General features: G+C 32.4%; 5 protein-coding genes across 10 annotated transcripts; 3 read left to right on the top strand and 2 right to left on the bottom strand.

The window, feature by feature from the left end:
* Nucleotides 1–1,217: 1,217 nt before the first annotated feature.
* LeuRS-m (Leucyl-tRNA synthetase, mitochondrial) lies at nt 1,218–5,485 on the top strand. Its single transcript, XM_089696398.1, has 6 exons — nt 1,218–1,615; nt 1,938–2,387; nt 2,474–3,815; nt 3,898–4,139; nt 4,815–5,051; nt 5,185–5,485. Exons 1-6 carry the CDS (start codon nt 1,532–1,534, stop codon nt 5,419–5,421), a joined length of 2,592 nt encoding a protein of 863 aa, XP_089552524.1. The 5' UTR covers nt 1,218–1,531; the 3' UTR covers nt 5,422–5,485.
* Nucleotides 5,486–9,240: 3,755 nt separating this feature from the next.
* On the top strand, nt 9,241–10,601 carry LOC149487763 (FUN14 domain-containing protein 1-like). 2 transcript variants are annotated; one of them, XM_089696397.1, is made up of 4 exons: nt 9,241–9,562; nt 9,637–9,832; nt 9,960–10,050; nt 10,219–10,273. In XM_089696397.1, the coding sequence occupies exons 1-3, from the start codon at nt 9,420–9,422 to the stop codon at nt 10,038–10,040; spliced, it is 420 nt and encodes a 139-aa protein (XP_089552523.1). In that variant the 5' UTR covers nt 9,241–9,419; the 3' UTR covers nt 10,041–10,050; nt 10,219–10,273. The 2 variants fall into 2 exon arrangements, with proteins under 2 accessions (XP_089552523.1, XP_089552521.1); XM_089696395.1 differs by lacking the exon at nt 9,960–10,050 and having other exon boundaries at nt 9,246–9,562; nt 10,219–10,601.
* On the bottom strand, nt 10,219–12,839 carry LOC149487762 (uncharacterized). 2 transcript variants are annotated; one of them, XM_089696393.1, is made up of 5 exons: nt 12,409–12,839; nt 12,138–12,316; nt 11,300–11,425; nt 11,086–11,181; nt 10,219–10,934 (listed from the first exon to the last, which is right to left on the bottom strand). In XM_089696393.1, exons 1-5 carry the CDS (start codon nt 12,502–12,504, stop codon nt 10,730–10,732), a joined length of 702 nt encoding a protein of 233 aa, XP_089552519.1. In that variant the 5' UTR covers nt 12,505–12,839; the 3' UTR covers nt 10,219–10,729. The 2 variants fall into 2 exon arrangements, with proteins under 2 accessions (XP_089552519.1, XP_089552520.1); XM_089696394.1 differs by having other exon boundaries at nt 11,086–11,163.
* An 871-nt stretch (nt 12,840–13,710) lies between these two features.
* TH1 (negative elongation factor complex member TH1) lies at nt 13,711–20,148 on the top strand. The gene is made up of 12 exons (XM_089696388.1): nt 13,711–14,060; nt 14,138–14,363; nt 14,649–14,758; nt 14,963–15,070; nt 15,197–15,346; nt 15,514–15,644; nt 15,898–16,085; nt 16,744–16,984; nt 17,338–17,548; nt 17,673–17,813; nt 19,425–19,554; nt 19,882–20,148. The coding sequence occupies exons 1-12, from the start codon at nt 14,004–14,006 to the stop codon at nt 19,911–19,913; spliced, it is 1,725 nt and encodes a 574-aa protein (XP_089552514.1). The 5' UTR covers nt 13,711–14,003; the 3' UTR covers nt 19,914–20,148.
* Nucleotides 19,881–22,176, bottom strand: LOC149487760 (nuclear speckle splicing regulatory protein 1). 4 transcript variants are annotated; one of them, XM_089696389.1, is made up of 6 exons: nt 22,162–22,176; nt 21,959–21,984; nt 21,727–21,871; nt 21,247–21,444; nt 20,922–21,087; nt 19,881–20,724 (listed from the first exon to the last, which is right to left on the bottom strand). In XM_089696389.1, the coding sequence occupies exons 1-6, from the start codon at nt 22,168–22,170 to the stop codon at nt 20,168–20,170; spliced, it is 1,101 nt and encodes a 366-aa protein (XP_089552515.1). In that variant the 5' UTR covers nt 22,171–22,176; the 3' UTR covers nt 19,881–20,167. The 4 variants fall into 4 exon arrangements, with proteins under 4 accessions (XP_089552515.1, XP_089552517.1, XP_089552518.1 ...); XM_089696391.1 differs by having other exon boundaries at nt 22,097–22,163; XM_089696392.1 differs by lacking the exon at nt 22,162–22,176 and adding an exon at nt 22,131–22,149.
* Between the last annotated feature and the right edge of the window lie 343 nt (nt 22,177–22,519).

Here is a 22,519-nt window from a genome sequence, read left to right as displayed (position 1 = left end):
TTACGGTCCGGTGTGGCATGAAAAAACCGATGAATTGCTTGTGCACCTGTCCGTCTTTACTCGGATCAGTGCGGTACAGTTCAAGGAAGTTTGGCGGTATAATGCTATCATAAATGATTGTTTTTGTATTTTACAAGAAACGAGTAAAAAATATAGAAGGTGAAATATTATATTACTTCATTATAATAAAAAGTAAAGTTCCGTAAGAGATTTAAAATGCGTGTTTCACTTATTTATTTTAATCGGTGACGAGGAGCTAAATCTATTCCCACTTGAACTTTAACTTACCAACACTTACTTAGATAATAATTATAGGTCAATGCTTGGTCAATGTATATAAAATAACAATACCGACTTCTCAAATCTCATTGCCAACTAAAAGAAAGTAAAACAAGAGCTTGCTTTTAATTGGCATATGCAGTAAAAACAGTAAAATCCAAGCAAGTGGGCATTCGAAAACAATTATACCTACAGCGACTCGTAGACACAAAAAACCATCCGGAATAGGGAAAAGTAAAATGTCGGACAGTAAAATTACGTATAGTGCACAAGCTAGTATATAGATTAAGGGCGTTTGTCCACTACAAGGAATTTTACGGTCCGGCATTCCGATTTCGAGTGCCCACTTGCTTGGATTTTACTCTTTTTATTGCATATGCCAATTGAAAGCAAGCTCTTGTTTTACTTTCTTTTAGCTGGCAATGAGATTTGAGAAGTCGGTATTGTTATTTTATATACATTGACCAAGCATTGACCTATAATTATTATCTAAGTAAGTGTTGGTAAGTTAAAGTTCAAGTGGGAATAGATTTAGCTCCTCGTCACCGATTAAAATAAATAAGTGAAACACGCATTTTAAATCTCTTACGGAACTTTACTTTTTATTATAACGAAGTAATATACCTAATATTTCACCTTTTATATTTTTACTCGTTTCTTGTAAAATGCGAAAACAATCATTTATGATAGCATTATACCGCCATACTTCCTTGAACTGTACCGCACTGATCCGTGTAAAGACGGACAGGTGCACAAGCAATTCATCGGTTTTTTCATGCCACACCGGACCGTAAAAAATCGGAATGCCGGACAGTAAAATTCCTTGTAGTGCACAAGCGCCCTACGTCTATCAGCCCTTGACTTTGCAGTTTGCAGTGATAAATTGATAATGTGTCAATTTCGCCTTAAAATTAAATTGACATTGACATGTGACATTTATTCAATTGAGTTTCATTTTTCAAATCAAAATTGAAAATACAGAAATACAGAATGCAATCACTTTTCAAATTTCATTGCATTTATTATTTATATAGTAAATAATTGTTTAACAAATCTTTTACACTAAGTTTTAAATTATTTATATACAACCGTATTTCTTCCTCTGCGTTAAAAATAAGTAGAAAGTATATATTTAAGTTATAATTAACGAAAGAACTGTGCAATAATACCTCATGACACTTATTAAATAAATCGTTTGTGTCTATTCTAATACTTAAATTACTTGCTCTGCGTTTTAAAATATACGAGTAACATGATGAACAAATATTTAAGACATTGTAATAAATCCACATTTCATACAATTTTCTCTAGAAATAAAAGTTCCTTAGGATTATGGGTAAGATAAATCCATACTTAATATTATAAATGCGAAAGTAACTCTGTCTGTCTGTCTGTTACTCAATCACGCCTAAACCACAGAACCAATTTGCATGAAATTTGGTATAGAAATATTTTGATACCCGAGAAAGGACATAGGCTACTTTTTACCCCGGGACATAGGATAGGTCTTATCCCGGAAATCCTACGGGAACGGGAACTATGCGGGTTTTTCTTTGACTGCGCGGGCGAAGCCGCGGGCGGAAAGCTAGTAAAAAATAAATAAAAATGTATTTGATTGATTAGTAGGTATTATTTACTTATACTTTTTTCCCCAATAGGACAATAATATATCGTCTGAAATAAAATTAAAAATCGAAAAGCACTGGTCACAAGATGTCCTTAAAAACGAAAGTATTAACAGTAATGACAGTTTCTATATACTTCCCATGTTTCCATATCCGTCGGGAAACTTACACATGGGTCATGTGAGAGTATATTCTATATCTGATACTATTGCAAGGTTTTATAAACTAAATGGAAAAAATGTAATTCATCCAATGGGATGGGATGCTTTTGGATTACCCGCTGAAAATGCTGCTATTGAACATAATATTCAACCTCATGTTTGGACAAAAACCAACATAGATTCTATGAAAAAGCAACTCGTAGACCTTGGCTTTAACTTTGACTGGAACCGAGAGTTATCAACATGTGACCCTAGCTACTATAAGTGGACTCAGTACATATTTTTAAAACTGTTTGAAAAGGGATTAGTATACCAAAGTAAGGTATTGTAAAAATGTTTATTTCACATATTATGTATTTAAAACCTACAAATTACCATATTTTTTATGCTGCTTCATTTTTTTTTCAGGCAAATGTTAACTGGGATCCTATTGATAAGACGGTATTAGCTGATGAACAAGTTGATGAAAATGGCTGTTCATGGAGATCAGGTGCAAAAGTTGAGAAAAAAGTACTCACTCAGTGGTTTATTAAAACCACACAGTTTGCTAAAGATCTATATGATGGTCTTGATAGTAACCTTTTAGAGAATTGGAGAGATATAATAAATTTACAAAAACATTGGATCGGCGAATGTAATGGCATAGTGATTACCTTACAAGTTAAAATAAAGGATGTAAATAGACCAATAGGGGTTTGGTCACCAGATCCCTACAAATTTCTCCATGCAGAATATTTAACCATAAGTAATGATAATGTTTTTATACAGGAATTGACACCTGATGAAAGAAACAGCTTATTATGTTACAATCCAATTACAGGCTGTGAGATTAAAGTTTATGTTACTGACAATGTGAACTATCCAGAAGGAAGAGATACATATTTAGTGTGTCCAACTCTTGACTCTGATGATAAAAAAATATCAGAATCTTTGAATATTCCACTTAAAAAAACTTTTAGTACAATAGACTATGAATCAGAGAACAAAAAGGTTGTTAAACTTGCTAAAAGTAAAAATTGTGGTGGTTACTTTGTGAGTTCAAAATTAAAGGATTGGTTGATATCTAGACAAAGGTATTGGGGAACACCTATACCAATTATTCATTGTAGAAAATGTGGTACTGTTCCTGTACCGTATGCTGAACTACCTGTGGAATTACCTAAAGAACATGTGAAAGGAAATAGTTTATCCAAAATAGACAGCTGGAAAAATTGTAAATGCCCTAAATGTGATGGTGATGCTTCTCGAGAAACAGATACTATGGACACATTTGTTGATTCCTCATGGTACTATTATAGATTTTTAGATAATTCAAATGAAAATTTACCATTTAGTCCAGAAAAATTAGAAGGAAAAACTCCTGTACACTGTTACATTGGTGGCAAGGAACATGCTGTTCTACATTTATATTATGCTAGATTTATGAGTTACTTTTTACATTCACTGGGATGGACCCCAATGAATGAACCATTTAAAAAACTTTTAGTGCAAGGAATGGTAATGGGACAGTCATATAAAATTAAATCATCGGGTAAATATATATCACCAGAAAATGTTGAAAAGATAGGCAAAAAATATGTAGAAAAACATACAGGAGAAGCAGTCTCTGTACAATGGGAAAAAATGAGTAAATCTAAGTATAATGGGGTTAATCCCTTAACATTATTATCAACATATGGCTGTGATACAACTCGACTGCTTATACTAGCAGATGTTCCTCCTGCTACAGCAAGACGTTGGTCTGATGCAAGTAAAAACAATTTTGTTTAAATTTTTCATGTGTGATCATTGATTTACTACTGTCTATTAAATTGTATATATCTTTTTTTCAGCATTACCAGGTGTCTTAAATTGGCAACATAGGCTATGGATAACAATGAGAGAATTTTTGGCTCATAGAAATAATAAAAACATGGACAATAATAATCTGTCAACTGAGACTTTCAATGAATTTGAGGAAAAAATTAATAAGGCCAGAAACTATTTTACTGCGTCATCAACTTACCATTTTAAGTATACTCAAAAATTAAGTGTGGGAATCTCACAGTTACAGAGTTTAACAAATGTGTTGAGGGTAAGTAATCTATACTAATATTATAAAGCTGAAGAGTTATTGTAGTTGAACAGTTTGAATGCGCTAATCTCAGGAACTACTGGTCCGATTTGAAAAATTCTTTCGGTGTTAGATAGCCCATTTATCGAGGAAGGCTATAGGCTATATCATCACGCTAAGACCAACAGGAGCGGGCAATGCGGGAGAATCCGCGCGGCTCAGCTAGTTTATACTGTATAATATAGAACATGCAGAAAAAATAATGTGATGACCTCCTGTTTTCTAAGTTGTATTAATTTCAAAAATTATATTATTTTTGTATGGGTATTTGACACTGATCTCATAAATAGCTGGAACGATTTTTATTTTTTGCGAATTTACTACACCATGTTGCGACCGGGCCATGCCATGTCCGTGCGACGCGACGCGGACGACCGGCGGCACGTTCTTGATTATTATATTTTTTTTTTGTGGGGAGTGATTTGTGCCTGACCGTGTCTCGGACTGGGCACGACGCGACGTTTTAATGTCGACGAATATTGTTTCCGACTCTGGCATGGTGTAGAATGATTTAAGCTTTTCCATACAAATGAACAAAAGCGCGGGGAAAGGTTTATTCCAAAGGTTTATTCAAAGATAATTAATATATGCATAGTGAGTGTTCTTAGACATTATATATTTAATCATTTTTTTCAGAATAATGTGCCTGGCGATGTAATAGCAAAAAGCAAAGAGTTTGAATTGGCATTAGCATCACTCATAATAATGCTATCCCCGGTTACACCTCATTTTTGTTCAGAACTCTGGGCAGGTTTTAAAAGTGCTCCAAACAGAGTTTTAGAAAACACACACTTAATTATGTGGGACAGAGATGTTTTATCACAGAAGTGGCCCGCTGTGGATCATGATTTTGAATTATCATTCCAATGTAAAGTATGTATCAAGGTTAAGAAAATTGTTTATTTACCATAATTAAAAATATATTATATAATTTTCCATGCAAGTCAATGCAATCTTTGCATGTAAATGAATATACCTACTTCTAACTTTAATTCTTAATTTATAGGTTGATGGAGCTCCACTTTGTGACCTCAAAATAGTGGCTTCTGAACTACCTAATTTAACTGAAGAAAAAGCTATTGATATGGTACTAAGAGACCAGGGTGTTATAAAGAGAACTAAAAGGGGTATTCAACGGATTCAATATGAGTTATATCCTGATTGTCGTGCGATATTAAATATATTTACAAATCAAAGTGTACAGAAATCAGAATGTGACGAAAAAATTAGTAAGGAAATGTAAAGATGTGAAATAATGTTTTAATTTAAATAATTGAAAAGTAAATAAAAAGAATAACATCCATGAACATTTTCTTTTTGTTGGTATCGTAGGTAGGGTAGAAGCCTTTAAAAATAATAAAAACTGAAAAAAAATAATAGTAGGAAGAAACATGTAGTCCGGGATACATCGCCCATTTTTGCAAGTGATTACTATCAAGCTAATTTTTCGTGGGTAGCTTTATTTTGATGAGATGCCCAATAATTTCATGTACGAAACTCTCGATTGTGGTAGCTTACAGAGGTAACAAGGATAAAAATTTTTGATTTGACGGTTCTCAAATATTTATTACGCAATTTGTAGGACAATATGTCTGTTGAATTATATAAGTATTAAATAAGTGAAAATAAAAAAATCAGCTGGTTAGTAATCATTTATGATGACTTCGTTATCGATACACATTGGAAAGGGGGACTCTTTGATCAAACCATAGATTTTGTAGGACAAATATTTTTTCGAATAATTTAGATAATTATCTTGAGATTGAACAAAAAAAAACATTCAGTTAGTAATTAATATTTGAGAACCATCAAATCAAAATATTTTATCCTTGTTTCCTCTGGTAGCTACCACAATCGAGAGTTTTGTACATGAAATTATTGGGCATCTCATCAAAATAAAGCTACTCACGGAAAATTAGCTTGATAGTAATCACTTGCAAAAATGGGCGATGTATCCCGGACTAATGGATGAAACCAAGAAGCTTATATCTAATACACTGGAGATTGCACTATGACTATTAACTTGTAACAAGAAAATATGACCTTAAATGACGTCAGTGTTGTTTTTTGTCTCTTTCTGTGGAGTCACCACGCTGGTTTGTATATTCAGGATTTTTTGAAACAGAAAAAACTAAAAATCATGGTATATAAATAATAACGACATATATTTTTAACAGTATTTATATTATAATACTAGCGGTCCGCCCCGGCTTCGCCCGTGGTACATAATATTTACGTTTTCTCTACATAAGAACCATCCTGGTACTTCAAGGAATATAATAAAAAAAGAATTATCGAAATCGGTCCACCCGTTCTCGAGTTATGCACTTACCAACACATTTTGCGATTCATTTTTATATTATAGACTAGCGGTCCGCCCCGGCTTCGCCCGTGGTACATATTTACGTTTTCTCTACATAAAAACCATCCTCGTACTTACTTCAAGGAATATAATAAAAAAAGAATTATCGAAATCGGTTCAGCCGTTCTCGAGTTATGCGCTTACCAACACATTTTGCGATTCATTTTTATATATAAGACTAGCGGTCCGCCCCGGCTTCGCCCGTGGTACATGTTTACGTTTTCTCTACATAAGAACCATCCTCGTACTTCAAGGAATATAATAAAAAAATAATTATCGAAATCGGTTCAGCCGTTCTCGAGTTATGCGCTTACCAACACATTTTGCGATTCATCTTCTTATATATAAAAATGAATCGCAAAATGTGTTGGTAAGCGCATAACTCGAGAACGGCTGAACCGATTTCGATAATTCTTTTTTTATTATATTCCTTGAAGTACGAGGATGGTTTTTATGTAGAGAAAACGTAAATATGTACCACGAGCGAAGCCGGGGCGGACCGCTAGTCTTCTTCTTATATATAAAAATGAATCGCAAAATGTGTTGGTAAGCGCATAACTCGAGAACGGCTGAACCGATTTCGATAATTCTTTTTTTATTATATTCCTTGAAGTACGAGGATGGTTTTTATGTAGAGAAAACGTAAATATGTACCACGGGCGAAGCCGGGGCGGACCGCTAGTTTTTATATATAAGAAGATTACTGGTCATACTTTATAGGTACATACAATTTTAATTGGTATAGAATGATAGTTTTAAATAACTTTTGGCTACAAAGCTTGGATATGAACCAATATATAGTATTAACATCCTTTATAAATAGAGGAAAGTTGTGTTTTGCATCAGATGCTGTTTACCAAATTGTAAGCTACTCAGATCTTCTTTTTAAACGCGTTGCTTCGACGGGTCAATTTCAAGCCAAAGTCATCAAAGAAAAACTGTTTTCTTTCATTTTTATAATATTCCCCTCCTTTTCTATTGGGTTTCATCCTACTATAATTTTTTTGGTTTTAAAAATTATCGACCGACTGGTCTATTTAATTTTTTCATTGTTATACAAGTTACAAATGCCATTGTTACAATATTATGTGATAAGTGTAAAATCTATATAAAATATCACCCACGTGAATGAGTTTCAAATGTTCCGGCGGGAATATCAGTATAAAAAATAATCTTAAGTTACTCCTTAAAATATCAGCTATCTGTCAGTAAAAGTCCCGTCAGAATAGGTAAAGCCGTTTCAGAGATTAGCTGAAACAAACGGACATCGCCACGTGTGTTTTCATACTAAATTTTAGATCATTAAGTAATGGATAACACTCGCAGGCGTTTCCCCTTTTGCCGAGGTATAAGATTATTCGAATCGAAAAATCTTATGCTTTCATAAAAACTACTTGCGTAATCGATTACAAACACTCTGCGTATTCGTAAAACATCGAAAGGACGTCTGCGAGTGCTCCGCTAAAAATGCCGTTTTGCACTGTCAAGACTTGCAGAAGCAATTCAAACATGTCGAAAAAGATGGAATAACCTTTCATTTGTGTATATTTTTTTATTTTTTTAACGTACATTTCTAATTAAATGCAATTTCTAATAATCGTCGATGTATCGTTTAGCGATATGATCAAGACAAATAATCGAGTCATGTTTACTCGATCATTGATGCGGCCCCATGAGACTATCATGGAAAGAAAATATATACAAATTTAATCTTTATAAACTAAAAGATAAAGTTGAATTTAAAACGCGATAATGAACCGCATTCCTTACGAGACTATCTTTTAAAGAAATACAAATTTAATCTTTATGATGTAAGTTATAAAGTTGAATTTAGAACGCGATATTGAACCGCACTCCCCACGAGACAACTTGGAATGAAATACAAATTAAATCTTTATTAACTTAGGGATAGAGTTGAATTTAAAAACTCGTCGCATAAAAGGTCGTAAATTTTTACGACTTTCGTGATACAAATTATTTTTGTGAATGTGTGATTGTGTTTCAATAGTGTGAGTTACCCTCCCCGCACCAAAATCAGCAGAAAGTTTAGTTAGAACATTTGCCAGCGACCAGCGTACTCCATCCATTACATATTGATCTAAGTACTAAATGATATAATTATGACATTATAGCACTTCTATTTGTTTTTACTGTTCTGTGGTTCCTAACTTCCTACCTTCGCCAAGAGACTTTTTTCATGGCGATTATTCTATCTTTATGTAACTTAGAACATGTAAAAACTATATTTTTATGGAAGACGATAGCTAGCTGTCAAACTTTGTTTATCAAAGTAGGTTGCTATTCTTGAAAAAAGTGGCACGCTGCGTGAAACAAAAAATTTTATCGTTCTCTCTCATTTCTTTACACAACACCGGCATAAGTTGCTCTTTTTCTTGTGTGAATGCGACATTAGATATCAATTCGGGTTTCACGAAAGAGTTCCCCTGCCGTTATGTTGGCTTACCTGACTGTCAAAAACGAAAATATTTTTTTTTAATCAAAAATGACAGAGAAAATATTCTCCTTTCTAGGCAGCCGACCCCGTAAGATACGGGATAAGGTTATGAAGAAAGGAGAATATTTTCTCTGTCATTTTTGATTAAAAAAAAATATTTTCGTTTTTGACAGTCAGGTATGCCAATATAACGGCAGGGGAACTCTTTCGTGAAACGCACTCTAGTATCTACCAACTACAGAAAGTACCAACATATAAATTCTATGTTCATTTGATTCGTGATTCGTGAATCGAGATTCTTCTGTCTACTCTTCACTTCAACACTTCAACAGTAATTCAACTTCATTCAATCGATAACACTGTGACTAGGTACGGTGCGGCTTTTAACTACTAAGTGCTACTTGTATTGGAACACAAATATAAAATGGCTAAACCCAAGACTGAAGATGCATCAGAGGATGCTAAAAAGATCGTAGATGATGCAAAAAACTTCATTGAAAAAGCAATTGCTGACATTGGAAAAACTTCAGCGACGAAACAGCTAATTTTAGGAACTGCGTCAGGATGGTAAGTTATCATTGACTCATTGCATTCTTTGTTTACTTTTGGAATTAATCATGTTTATAACATCGTATTAACAGGATTACAGGTTTCATTACTATGAAAATAGGAAAGATTGCCGCAGTTGGTTTAGGAGGCGGTGTTATATTGTTACACATTGCCAGTCAAAAAGGATTTATCGATATTAACTGGGATAAAATTAATAAGAAAGTGGACAAAATTACTGATAAAATAGAGAAAGAGGCTACAGGAAAATCACCCGATTGGATGGAAAAAGTAAGATTAGATGACAAAAATATAAAACTTCAAAAAAATATTTTGAAGAAATTGTTTATACTTGACTGCCACTATAATTCTCTCAGTTTTAGAGTTTTTAAATATATTGGAAACATTTTTGTTACAGGTGTTATTATTTGCCAAAGATAATTCATATTATTCAACAGGCTTTGCAGGAGGTTTCTTTTTTGGAATTGCTACTTCATGATTTTTTTGTTGTAAGTGAATCAGCTTAAGCTGTTAACTGAAGCAGTCAAGTATAAAATAAATAATTTTATTTTATATCACTTTTTTATATTTTATAATTGCCAATAATACTTTAAATAAACTTTTTCCAAGAACTTATATTTTAAATTTAAATTTTAAACTATTATGTTACTTTTTAGGTTGAGAGGTTTGTGGACCGAAAACTTGATAAAGCTGAGGAATTAATAAAGAAAAGAGAGAAAAAAGCCAAACACTGGTATAATAATTTTATTGGTGATGACCAGTACCGTGCAACCGAATCACATGTATTTTTAGCTTCCTTTGCAGCTGGTATGGCAGTAGGTTTGCTTTGTGGCCAATAATTTTTCTCACATTATTGTAAAATTACCACTAAACATTATAGGTATTTAAGACATTTATGTTCTCATAATATTAATTTAGATTTAGTCTTAACTTAGTGATTGAATAACAGTTATTAAATTATTGATATGATTTATAAATTATTATTCCATTTAGTTACCTTGTTCCAATAAGGATATTTAAAATAAATTACTCTATCAAATTATTGATTTTTATTTATTTACATCCAATAAACTCAAACTTAAACATCCAGACTGCATTTAGAAGTGCTTTTGAATCATGAAAATATATAAAAGGTTTCAATATTTCTGAAAAATAATTATTATATATTTATGTATCATGTATACTTTTATACTGTTTATAAAGTTCTTCAGTTGAAAGATTTTCTAAATAATTTGTATATTCCATAAGGTAAAGTCTTTTAATACGAGTTGCAGCAGTAGAATATTTTTTCTTATGATTTTCTGTTAAGCTCCTCCATGGGTCTAGATCTTCAGTATTTTTATTAATTATATAATAGAGCTCCTCTGTAGTTCTGGAAAATTACAAAAATGAGTATCAATATCTGTCCCTTTCCTGGGTAGTTTTTATTGCTAAAAAGATTTGATTTTGATGCTTTAAGAATAAACCAGTGGGCTGGACAGAACTTGTAAAAAATACTTTTAACATAACCTTAAAACACATACCTGAATTGGGGTGGACTTGGTTTAACAATTGATGCATTGGGAAGTTGTGATTGATTTGTTTCTTCCTCTTGGTGTGTACTATTTGATTCAATTATTCTATAGAAAAAAAAACGAATGGATTATCATTACATTATATTAATAATTTAAATGGCTTCAAATAATATGTATTGGAACTTTTTTAACACAGTTTTGAATAAGATTAATAAGAACTTACTGTTCCTGATGATCTGGTGAACATATACTTTGGTTATTTATATTAAAACTCTGGTCATTTTCAATTTCTGAGTGTTCCAATGTGATATTGCATACATCTTCTAAAGAGTGTGTCCTGCTAATGTCACTGTAACATTATTAGGTGAATTACAATAATTGAGATTTGTATATTATGTTTTAATATTATTCTTATGGTAAAAGGAAAAGGCTATGAATTCAGATTTCCATCATTTTTGGGAGTGGGTAAAATATATTGAAAATTTAAAATCTACCATAATATGTACCATATACCATACCATACCATAATATGTATCATCACAGACTAATAATAATATACTATGTATACAAGTATTATAAAGATATTTTTTTATAGTATGCAGTAATAGCATATAATATTCCAAAACATTAATTTTGAAAATTAAATTTCCAATTAGTCTAGCAAAAGACCATAATATTTTGAATCATATAAAAAAATATCAATCAAATTGGAAATAGGAATATTAAGACTAAATTCCAAAAATATGAAAAGTTAATCAAAGTAAAAACAAATACATATTACAATTATATTATCTAAACTATCCATTTTATATCTAAATTCACGTTTATGTTATAGTTAGTCAAACCCTGAAACACATTCTCTTCGCGGAATGACTGGTTTATAGGTTTGGCAAAATCCATTGGGCAATTTCGGAGGTGACATAGACATATCTTTTTATCGTAGTGATGAAAAATCTTATTCTCTAGACCACATCTTAGTTTCATCAGGTGAGATTGTAGTCAAGTGCTTCTTTTATGTTGATAATCCAAACTTTGAATCAATTTAAAACTTCTGAACTTACCCTGTACTGGATCCTTTTGCTTGACTTTTATTTGAAAATGGTATGGTGTTCCGCAATTTATCAGCAAACCGTTTCCGTAATTTTAGATAGCAATTTTCATACTTCATTGTTATTATTTTTCGCTTGGAAGCACTCAGATTTAACCACGATCTTGTGGCTTCTGATACCAAACTTTTATACTAAAATAAAATTGTATTATTCGTAAATAATTGAAAAAAAAAAAGGAATAAATATGTATCTAATCTATTATGTTCAATACATAAGTCCTTACTTTGCTTTTATTCGTATCGATTTTTCTTTTTTTGCAGTAAATTTGCACATAATAACTTAAAACTGATGTAGGCAACTTATTGTTTTCTTCATTCATTTTATATTTTTATTATTTCTTAACTATTGATGATTATAGATCCTGAGACATAATTAGGTATTTGGGTATTTTAAATTTATAAATTTTTCATTTTCATTTGGAGTAGATGGCGATTGTGGTCTGGTCTCTTGTCTGGTCTGCATAAACTTTTAGGTTGTTTTCATAGAGTAAAGTAATATGTGGTAATATTATGGTTGTTTTGTTTGGTTCACGTTTGTTAGCTTGCTTGTATTCTAGTAGCACAGAGCAAGTAGGTATGTCTAGTAGCTGTTTTGTTGACAAATATTTTCTATTGAAAAAGAGGAAAAAGGGCGCGGAGGCTAAAACGTAGTAGGTAATTATAACCTCTTTAGTCTTTGAACACAGCGCCAACGGCCAATGAAAGAAGTCCCACCATAGATAATCGTTAATAGTACTTTAAACTCGGAGCCTCGGAGCTCGGAGCAAACTATGAAAAGTACTTCATAGTTTTAGTAGTATTTCTCCGTGTGTAAGAGAAATCACTTCTTCTTCTTTTTTTCAAATGGCAACTCCCGATCCCAATTCCCAGTGAGGGCGGATTTGGTTATGAATAAATTATTAAAAAAAAAAGACGTGTGGTACTCGGGGACTGCCGCGGTCTTAAAGCTATTGCATGCTATGCCTTCAAGCCACACCTCCACGCCCGTCGGAGTGGGGAGCGTGAGGTTTTTCGTTACTAAATTTCTGGATTCGATCGGTCCCCGCCACAGGTCCCCGGCCCCGGAGGCCTGCGATCTATGCAATAGCATAAAAAAAGTGAAGGCGGATTCTGCCAATGTCAAATTTTTCATGATAAGCGTACTCTGTGCTGAGGAAAAATCACGGTTGAGATGATTCTCAACCGTGATTTTTGAACCGGGAAATCTGTGGAAGAAATTTAATTTTATTATGAAAATAAATTTGGCAGGCTGTCGATGGACACGAGTTGCCCGTCTACAATTTCTGTAACTACGAGTTTTGATGAAGAACGAAGCAAATTACTTTGAACTTTGCAAAATACTTTATAATAATTAATGTGCGTACGCAATTCGCACTTCACACAACACAATTTTTGTCTTTAAATAGCTGACACAAAACCTGAACTTTTTTTTTTCTTTTTCATAAGTGGCAACAATTGTCTTGTCAAATGACAATTGACAATTATTAATGAAATCACAAATTAAGGGATTTGAGAATTGAGATGTGTTGTGATTACTGATTTGTGAAGTGTTCTTTACAGTTCTTTACGATTCTCTTGTGTTGTTTTATATTTTTCTATGATCCAGTTTGTACAAGAAAATTAACTATCCATGAATTAGTGTAAATTGGTTATTTTTAATTAGTTTTTTATTCAAAACGTATTCAATGCAATATATTAAACACCGGCTATTATTGTCATCGGCATAATGTTTGTTATTTTATTATAACTAAAAAAATTAGTAACTATAACATCATCAAACATACAAACTGTTTTTAAATTTAAAATAATAATAACGAAAATGCCTACCCAATATGAAGAAGAACCATCCTGGGAAGCGCCAAACGCGCAGTATGATGTTGGTTACACTATTTACATTTTTCATTTTTTTTTGTGTCTTATGACTTCTAATTTAACAAACACTTGTATTTAAAGGATGACAATGCTGAAGACGTTATCGATAACCCCGAAGAAGTATTACAAGAATGTCTTGAGAAGTTCAAAACTTCTGATTATATAATGGAACCTGGTATATTTGGCCAATTAAAAAGATATTTCCAAGCAGGTGGAAATCCTGAACAAGTTATTGAACAACTATCAATCAACTACAGTGCAGTAGCTCAAATGGCAAATTTGTTAGCAGAATGGTTAATTCTTGCTGGTATGTAAACAAATTCAAAGCAATATAGACAATATACCTATTTTGAAATATTTTACTAACCCATTGAGCCCCGAACGGCCCGATCGGTCCACGACACAATAGATTTTCTATTGTGTCTGTGATTCCGGGGCCTGAGTTATTAGGAAATATTTCTTACCTATTAGACATTATTGCCATTTATTAATCTAAGTAGATATAAAAAAAAAATTATATTATGTAAATGTCAATTGATTAATTAAAGTGTGTTTTTTTTACAATTTCATCTTATTTTCCATATAATTTTAGGGGTAAAAGTAACTGAAGTTCAAGCAATGGTGGAAAACCATTTGAAGGAAATGATTATTAAAACCTTTGACCCCAAAAAAGCTGATACTATATTTACTGAGGAAGGAGAAGTAAGTTTATATTTGTATGAGTATTTTTGGTTGATAAAAATAAATTATGATTTTGTCTAGCTCACTGAAAAATATATATTCAGTAATTACAACATAGATTATGATTTAATGACTAAAAAGAGTATGCTAGTTCACTCCATTGGGTGTTGATATAAAACTGTATAATAGGAGACCAAACAATAGTAATATTCTTTTATGTTTTAGACACCTGCTTGGCTCACAGAAATGATAGAACATCCTACTTGGAGATCTTTGATTTACAGATTAGCTGAGGACTATCCTGATTGTCTCATGTTAAATTTTACAATTAAGGTAAAAATACTATTTTATTTATGTAAGATGTATGTTACTAATATGCAATATATTATTTGTCTTTTTTTTAATTAACATTTTTGTTGCATCTTTACCACACTATAAAAAAATGTATTTTTTTTCCAGCTTATATCAGATGCAGGTTTTCAAGGTGAAATTACTAGTATTTCAACTGCAGCTCAGCAGATTGAAGTGTTTTCTAGAGTCTTGAAATCTTCAATTGTTGGATTTTTGCAAAGCTCAGATGATTGGCAAAATAGTGTAAATGAATGTGCTGTAAGTTCCTCGTTGATTTAAATGTGAATAGAGGGCTTTTATTACCCCTGGTTCTTTATAAGGATTAAGTTTTTGGAATAATGGGGAAGTAAAACAGTGAAAAGACATACAATCTATGTACTATTTACAATAAAATAATTATAATTTACTATGTAATGTTATTTCAGAAAATGGTATGCCATGGTGCACATACTTATGTGTATAGCCAAGTTATAGTTCATATTTTGGCCCAAGAACCTAGAGGTGGAGCCATCATGAAGAGATTGAGTCAAGAAATAACAAAATGTGCCCAGCAAAGGTACACAGTTAATGTTTCTTTCTTTCACAATTAAGCCGTTTCAGATATTAGCCAGAACAATTAGATAGACAAAAATTGTAAAAATTCTATTTTGACATGTGTACTGTGCCCACATGCACTTAAGTAAAAGTGGTTATTTTAATATTAGAAAAAGACAATAATTATCCAATCCAATTTATTATCAGTATAGATATCAGACAAGGTTGTGATGGATGGCGGATTCAAATATCTGTTGTTATGATTATGTTTGCAGTGGTCACGACGTCACGCCTATAACGTTAGCGCTGACGGCGGGAGAGTCGTGGCGCGGCGCGCGAACCGCGCTGGCGGCCATGTTGTCTCGAGGGGCATTGAACCCGGCCGATATATCCGTGCTGTTCAGAGCGTACACACAGTCTGAACCGCCACCGGTACACTTGCTAAGAATACCACAGTTTTTAGGTATTGTTTTTGCTGTATATGAACATTGTTGGCGACGCGGTTGGCCCAGTGGTAAAGTAACTGCCTACTGAGCCGACGGTCCCGGGTTCGATCCCCGGTCAGGGCAAATATTTGTGTGATGAACTCAATTATTTGTTCTTGGGTCTGGGTGTTATTATCTATATATGTATTTATTAAATATTATATTTATCGTCACCTAGTACCCACAACACAAGCCTTAATTGAGCTTACTGTGGGACTAGGTCGATTTGTGTAATAATGTCCTATAATATTTATTTATTTATTTATTTATTTATTTATTGTTGAATAATGCAGTACACTACTACTAATACACTAGACTGACTACTACACATTTTTTTAAGTTAAAAAATGTAAATATGAATTTATATTTATTTCAAAAATTATCATTATTATATTATTTGGGAATGATCCTTAATTCTCCTTTCCCACCTAACTGCCTTGAGAACGATATATCGTATGATAATGGGGACTGCACTGCATGCACCAAACCTTACTTTCGTTAGTAAATGTAATGTGTATGCTGTTTACTACAAAATACGAATGATTATCACGTCAATCTTAAATAAGATTTATCCATAATTGAGTGCAATCAGCAAATAACTAAAAATACATAATTGAAATAATGTTGGTTCTACAGAATTACTTGTGGATTCTCTATTCAAATTGGGGAGCAAACTCAATCCAGAACATAAGTCCAAGTACATATATCTGCTTGCTTATTCCGCAAGTGTTTGTGAAGGGGCAACCCCTGGGAAACCAATAAAGGATGAATTAAAGCCAACCCTTCAAGCTATTGAAAAAATACACGCAGTATGTAGCAGTTCAGTGAGCTCTAGCGAGCTTATTGCCGAGTTGCCGTCTCTATATCATTGTATAAGGTAAACAACTTTGTAAGTCTAACTTTATAAGTGAAAAAGTGAAGTCCCGTGTCCCCGTAGTGGGGTAGGGGGCAGATGCATTATTCATACATCTGTTTCACTGATCGATTTTTCTTTAGGGACAAGTAGGTGATCAGCCTTCTGTGTCCTGCCAGACCGAGACATTTTTTTTTTTTTTCGTCTCCACCAGGAATCGAACCCAGGACCCCTCGGTTCTACGCTCATGCGTCAACCACTGTACCGAGGAGGCGGTCAACTTTATAAGTGAAGTATAATATATATTTAGGGGACTACAGGAGTCACTTATAACTTTATAAAACAGGGTCAGATTTTATAAGTTCATTTCATTTCAGATTCCCTGTTGTAGGCATGGGTGTGCTTGTATGGGTGGAGTGTGTAGTCACAGAGCCGTCATATTTCAAGTTGTGTACAGAACATTGTCCTGTGCATCTCGCCCTACTTGACGAAGTTGCTTCTTGTCATCCATTGCTGCACCATAGACTATTAAAACTGTTGATAAAACTTTTTGAATCTAAACAAGAAGACCTGGAAATTTTAGTTCAGGTAAAAAATATAGATGTTGTGTAGTATGCTGTTTGTTAAGATTTTGTTATTTTAAATATAAATGAAATGTATATTTTACTAATGTTATGAAGAATCAGTATATAGTTATCTGTTAAAATTTCAGTTAGAACTGCGAAAAATGCTTCTAGATCGTATGGTGAATTTGTTAAGTCGAGGTTGTGTAGTTCCTGTTTTAATATACATCAAAAATTGCCTGCAACGTGGTGATACTGACATTTCACTGATACGATATTTCATTACTGAGGTATGTTGTCGAATTAGGTTTTATATAGTTATTTAGGAATATTGTGGTTTACTATGAAAATCGTTTGATTAGTACTTTGCTTTGATATACATAGTTCTATTTTTTATGTAAAATGTATCAATGTATCCATACTTTAATATTATGAATGCGAAAGTAACTCTGTCTGTTACTCACTCACGCCTTAACTACTGAACCAATTTGCATGAAATTTGGTATTGAGATATTTTGATACCCGAGAAAGGACATAGGATAGGTTTTATCACGGAAATCCTACGGGAACGGGTTTTTCTTCGAAAACGCGGGCGAAGCCGCGGGCGGAAAGCTAGTATGTTATAATATAACATCGATATAAAAAATAACACTGGGAAATATGTACACTAGTGGTTCTCCAGTGATCGAAATTCTATAAATTTACCATAAACAAAGTAGTGTGAGACCCATTTGTAAAAAAGTCTTCAAATAACGATTTTCGTGGGACTTACCTCCGCCGTACGAACTACTGATATCCACTTAATTGGCATGTTTTTCTGAACACAAAAAGTGCGGTAGTCACTTCCTAGGGGGTGGCTACGACGTAGCAAAGATGGCCCGAACATATTTATTTATTTATGCTTTATTGCTCAAGATAAATGCCGGGGTTCCTCAAGGTGGTGTTCTGTCCCCGTTACTGTTCGTAAATATGATCATGTTTCGGAGTTCCGAAAAAAGCTCAACTGGTTGCCGATTCGCTTGCGGCGGGATGCGCATGCTCTCCAACTACTGTATCGAATTTTATTTGACCCTAAAACGCCAAAATACCTTAAGGAAAGGTTTGAGTTTAGAGGTCAATGTAGTGAGGTTCGTTCATCCGAAATGTTGAGGATAATTATGCCTCAACATCGCACACATTTTTATGATGGATCTTTTACTGTACATGCTACTAAACTCTGGAATGCTCTGCCAGACTCTATCAAAAATGCTCAGTCACCAAATAGTTTTAAATGTATGGTTAAATCTCACTTTCTCAGTGTTAGCCGTACATAAAATTTATTTATATTATATACGTATTATTAATTACTATGTATTATTTTAGTATGGTATTTTTCTTCGAATCTCTATTCCCTTTTACTTATTTAGTTTATATCACAATATATATAATATGTAGGTATGTGTATCCTTTATCATAGTTATTATTGCACTACCCATTTATGTATTTTGGTATTTATTCCTCTATTGTACCAAAGGTTGTCTGGAAGAAATCGCTCTAAGCGATAAGACCGCCAATTGTACTTAGTGTAAGTTATATTTAAGTGTTTGTATTTCTTGTTTTGTTATCTTTAAGTGCAATAAAGTATTTATAAATAAATATATAAATAAATAAATAAATTACAAATTGAGACTTAACTTAGGATACATTATAACAAACGGCGGCCGTATCGCTAAATAGCGATTTCTTCCAGACAACCGGACATACATAAAGGCAAACAGACAAAAATTGTAAAAACTATAATTTTGATTCTTGACTTCGTTATATATGGCAGATCACGCCCCAAGTATTATTATACATATTCAATGTACAATTTTCACCAAAAAAGTGTACAGTTTCTTTACATATAACAACATATCTTTTAGGTTCTTGACGCCATAGCGCCCCCTTACACACCTGAATTTGTACAATTAGTACTTCCAATGGTTGAAAATGAAGACATTACTGGAACAATGAGAGCTGAAGGCGAAAATGATCCAGTTTCTGAATTTATTGGTATGGGCTGATACATAATAAATATAATTATATAAAAAAAAGTCTGAGGTGTCACATATGGGACAACCAATTGGAACGAAGTTCCTTAAGTTTTGAAATAAGTATTATAGAAGGTATAATGAAATAAATAAACAATATTTAGGAGTGAAATGATAAATGAAGGAATGCTAATACACCTTTGCTATAGTGTGTAGCGCTCGAAGAATTTTTCTTGTGAGCACCCTGAGTCAGAGTACCGCTGATAAGGAACTTCGTTCCAAAATTTTGACACAAGTTCTTTGAATATGATTGCATATTTTTTAACAGGTAAAAATGTTTTTTTTTCAGTTCACTGCAAGGCTCATTATGTTGTGAGTTGAAAAAATACACAATAATCTGGTGGTTAATTTTTACTTTAATTTATACTCTGAAGAGTATAGTCAGCAGTGTCATTGTTAATATTGTAAGCCTCATCTTTTTTTAATATGAACCATTTGAATGTCTTAGCATTATGATTTTTTTAAGTAAACGACACTGTTTATTTTAGATTATAACTGAATACTATTTTATTTATAAACAGCTATATAATAATAAAACGAATATGTATTTGTTAAATTGTCTTTAATTTAGAAAATTAACAACCTCTGGCCGATTTTCTTTGATAGTACCTCTGTAAAGCTTGTTCAAAAACTTCACCAACGGTTCGCTTTTTCCATATATCAATTTTAGGTTTAACTTCTTTCTCTTTTTTCTCCTTTTCTTTAGGCAAAATAGAAATATCTTCAGGAACAGCTTTAGGTGTATCTGACTTGTCATCTTTTGCTTTCGGTTTTTTGAAGGTATCTTCAGATTCCTTTTCAATATTCTGAATTTTAGGTTTTGATTCTTCATCACTTGACTCATCTATAGAAAAGTCAGAGTCAGCATCAATATTTTCATCCGTTTTTTTAGATTTTTTATTGTCAAGACAATTGCGATTTACTTCATCATCAGAGTCCTCAATTTCACCTTCAGATTTCAATTCATGGGATGATTTCCTCTTTCTATAATTTCTTTTATTTGATAAATCGGAATTCTCATTTTTATTGGTATTTGACTTGAAAACACTATCTTTCTCTTCTACTTTAGTATCAGGCTCATTGTCAGGTTTAGATCCTAATTTCTGTTCATATAGATGACGATAGAATCCTCCTGTAATCATTTACACAAAGAAAATATAATAAAAATAAGATGTTACAAGGAATGGCCATAATGCCTATTTACATAATAGCTGGGTTGAAAGGTTTTATTCATGGACCTAAAATTTCACTGAAACTGATTTTTACGCTATGCAAACATTACATACTTAATATTTATCATGAACAATACAATATTATATAAATATTGACCTAGATCTTGTTGCTTTGTTACGTCTCCAATTTTTTCTAAATACTCTTCGCGTTTTTCTTTTTCTTCCTCCAAGCGTAATTCTTCTAATTTCTTTTTATAAGCTGATGTGACAAATACTTCCTTGTCAGCAAACTCCTCTCCCTCCTTTTCTCTCTCCTTTTGAATCTAAAATTTTAAATAAATATGATGGATTATTTCTATATCTGTTATTTTAATGGATAGATTAAAAACTTAAATATTATACCTACACCGTAAACGGACTTATTAATAAAATAAAAAAATAAATAACAAATTAATGAAAACTATTAAACATCAATTACCTACCTGTCTTTCAACTCTACGCTCATTTTCTAGTTTTCTTTTGTTTGCTGTTTTTAATAAATTCTCAATATATTTAGGTTTTTTCTCCTCTTTAGTTTTTGCATTTTTACTTTCCTTTTGTGTGACCATGGAATCATAGATCTCATCATATTGGTAAACTGTGGGATCTTCAAGAATTGCTTTTTCCTGTGCTATTCTAGTCTGGAATCATCAAAAGATAAATATGTCATTAATAAATTCAAAGTTTAAATTTGATACAAAAGTATCTTGAAGTACCTACCGTACTTCAAGATACTTTTCATAGTAACACAATTAAGTGCCAAAAGTAATGAGTTAATAAGGACTAAAATATATCTTATTGTGTTGAAGTAAATTTGATTGTTCCTAGTTGTAAAATCGTAACAGTTAACGAGTTGTAAATTTGTATTGCCTAAAGTTTCATTAATATATTGAAAATAGGTATTTTCATTAATACAATATCACCTGTCGTTTGATATTGTCACTTGGTCGTAATAGAATAGGCTTCTTTTTATTATCCTCTTCAGAATCGGAATCATTTCCGAAGACATTATGTGAGGCTTTAAATGTAGGTTGCACTTTTGAGACTTCTGGTAGTATCAATCCGTATCTATAAATTAAGATAATAATATTTATTATGAAATTTGAGAATAATTCACCTAATCAACTCTTATTTACAAAACTGTTTCAGACTTACTTTTTATTAGTTGACATTTTTATTAACTATTTGTTTTGGGAATAAATTTTTTGTACTCATAAGTTTATTAATATTTATTTATCAATGAATATATTATTCGAAATCGAATATTTAACACAAAACAACATGAAAAACAACTTGTTATTTATTTAAAAATGCATAAATCGAGTACGAAATCAGCAGTTTTACACTAGAGTCTAGACGTGTGTCATACTGTCATTGACATTTGCCAATTTGAGGAGACAATTGACATAAAGTCGATACAGTTGCCACTAAAGAAAAAGAAGAAGAGTGAAGACATTGCACGAGCATGAACTGGTGATTTACACAATTGTGTATTCTATTCCTAACATTCGTATGAATGAAACCACACTTGAAACCACATGAAACTTTCAATACAATACTAAATACCACCTAAATACAATGAAACATTCGTATGCGACAGTCTTCGCAAACCACTGTTTACACCAAGTTCACACAATATATAAAAGAAGTTCGTGTTAGTTGCTCTGTGAATAACACCTTTTCGTTTCATTCACGTTTCATTGAACAAGATCGAAT

This window comes from Colias philodice, chromosome 6, assembly GCF_061535455.1.
Source record: "Colias philodice isolate Cphi_HAF_F1 chromosome 6, ilColPhil1 Martin Lab GWU primary, whole genome shotgun sequence".
Classification (NCBI taxonomy): Eukaryota; Metazoa; Arthropoda; class Insecta; order Lepidoptera; family Pieridae; genus Colias; species Colias philodice.
The sequence above is the reverse complement of the archived record's forward strand: the minus strand, read 5'-3'. Positions and strand labels throughout refer to the sequence as shown.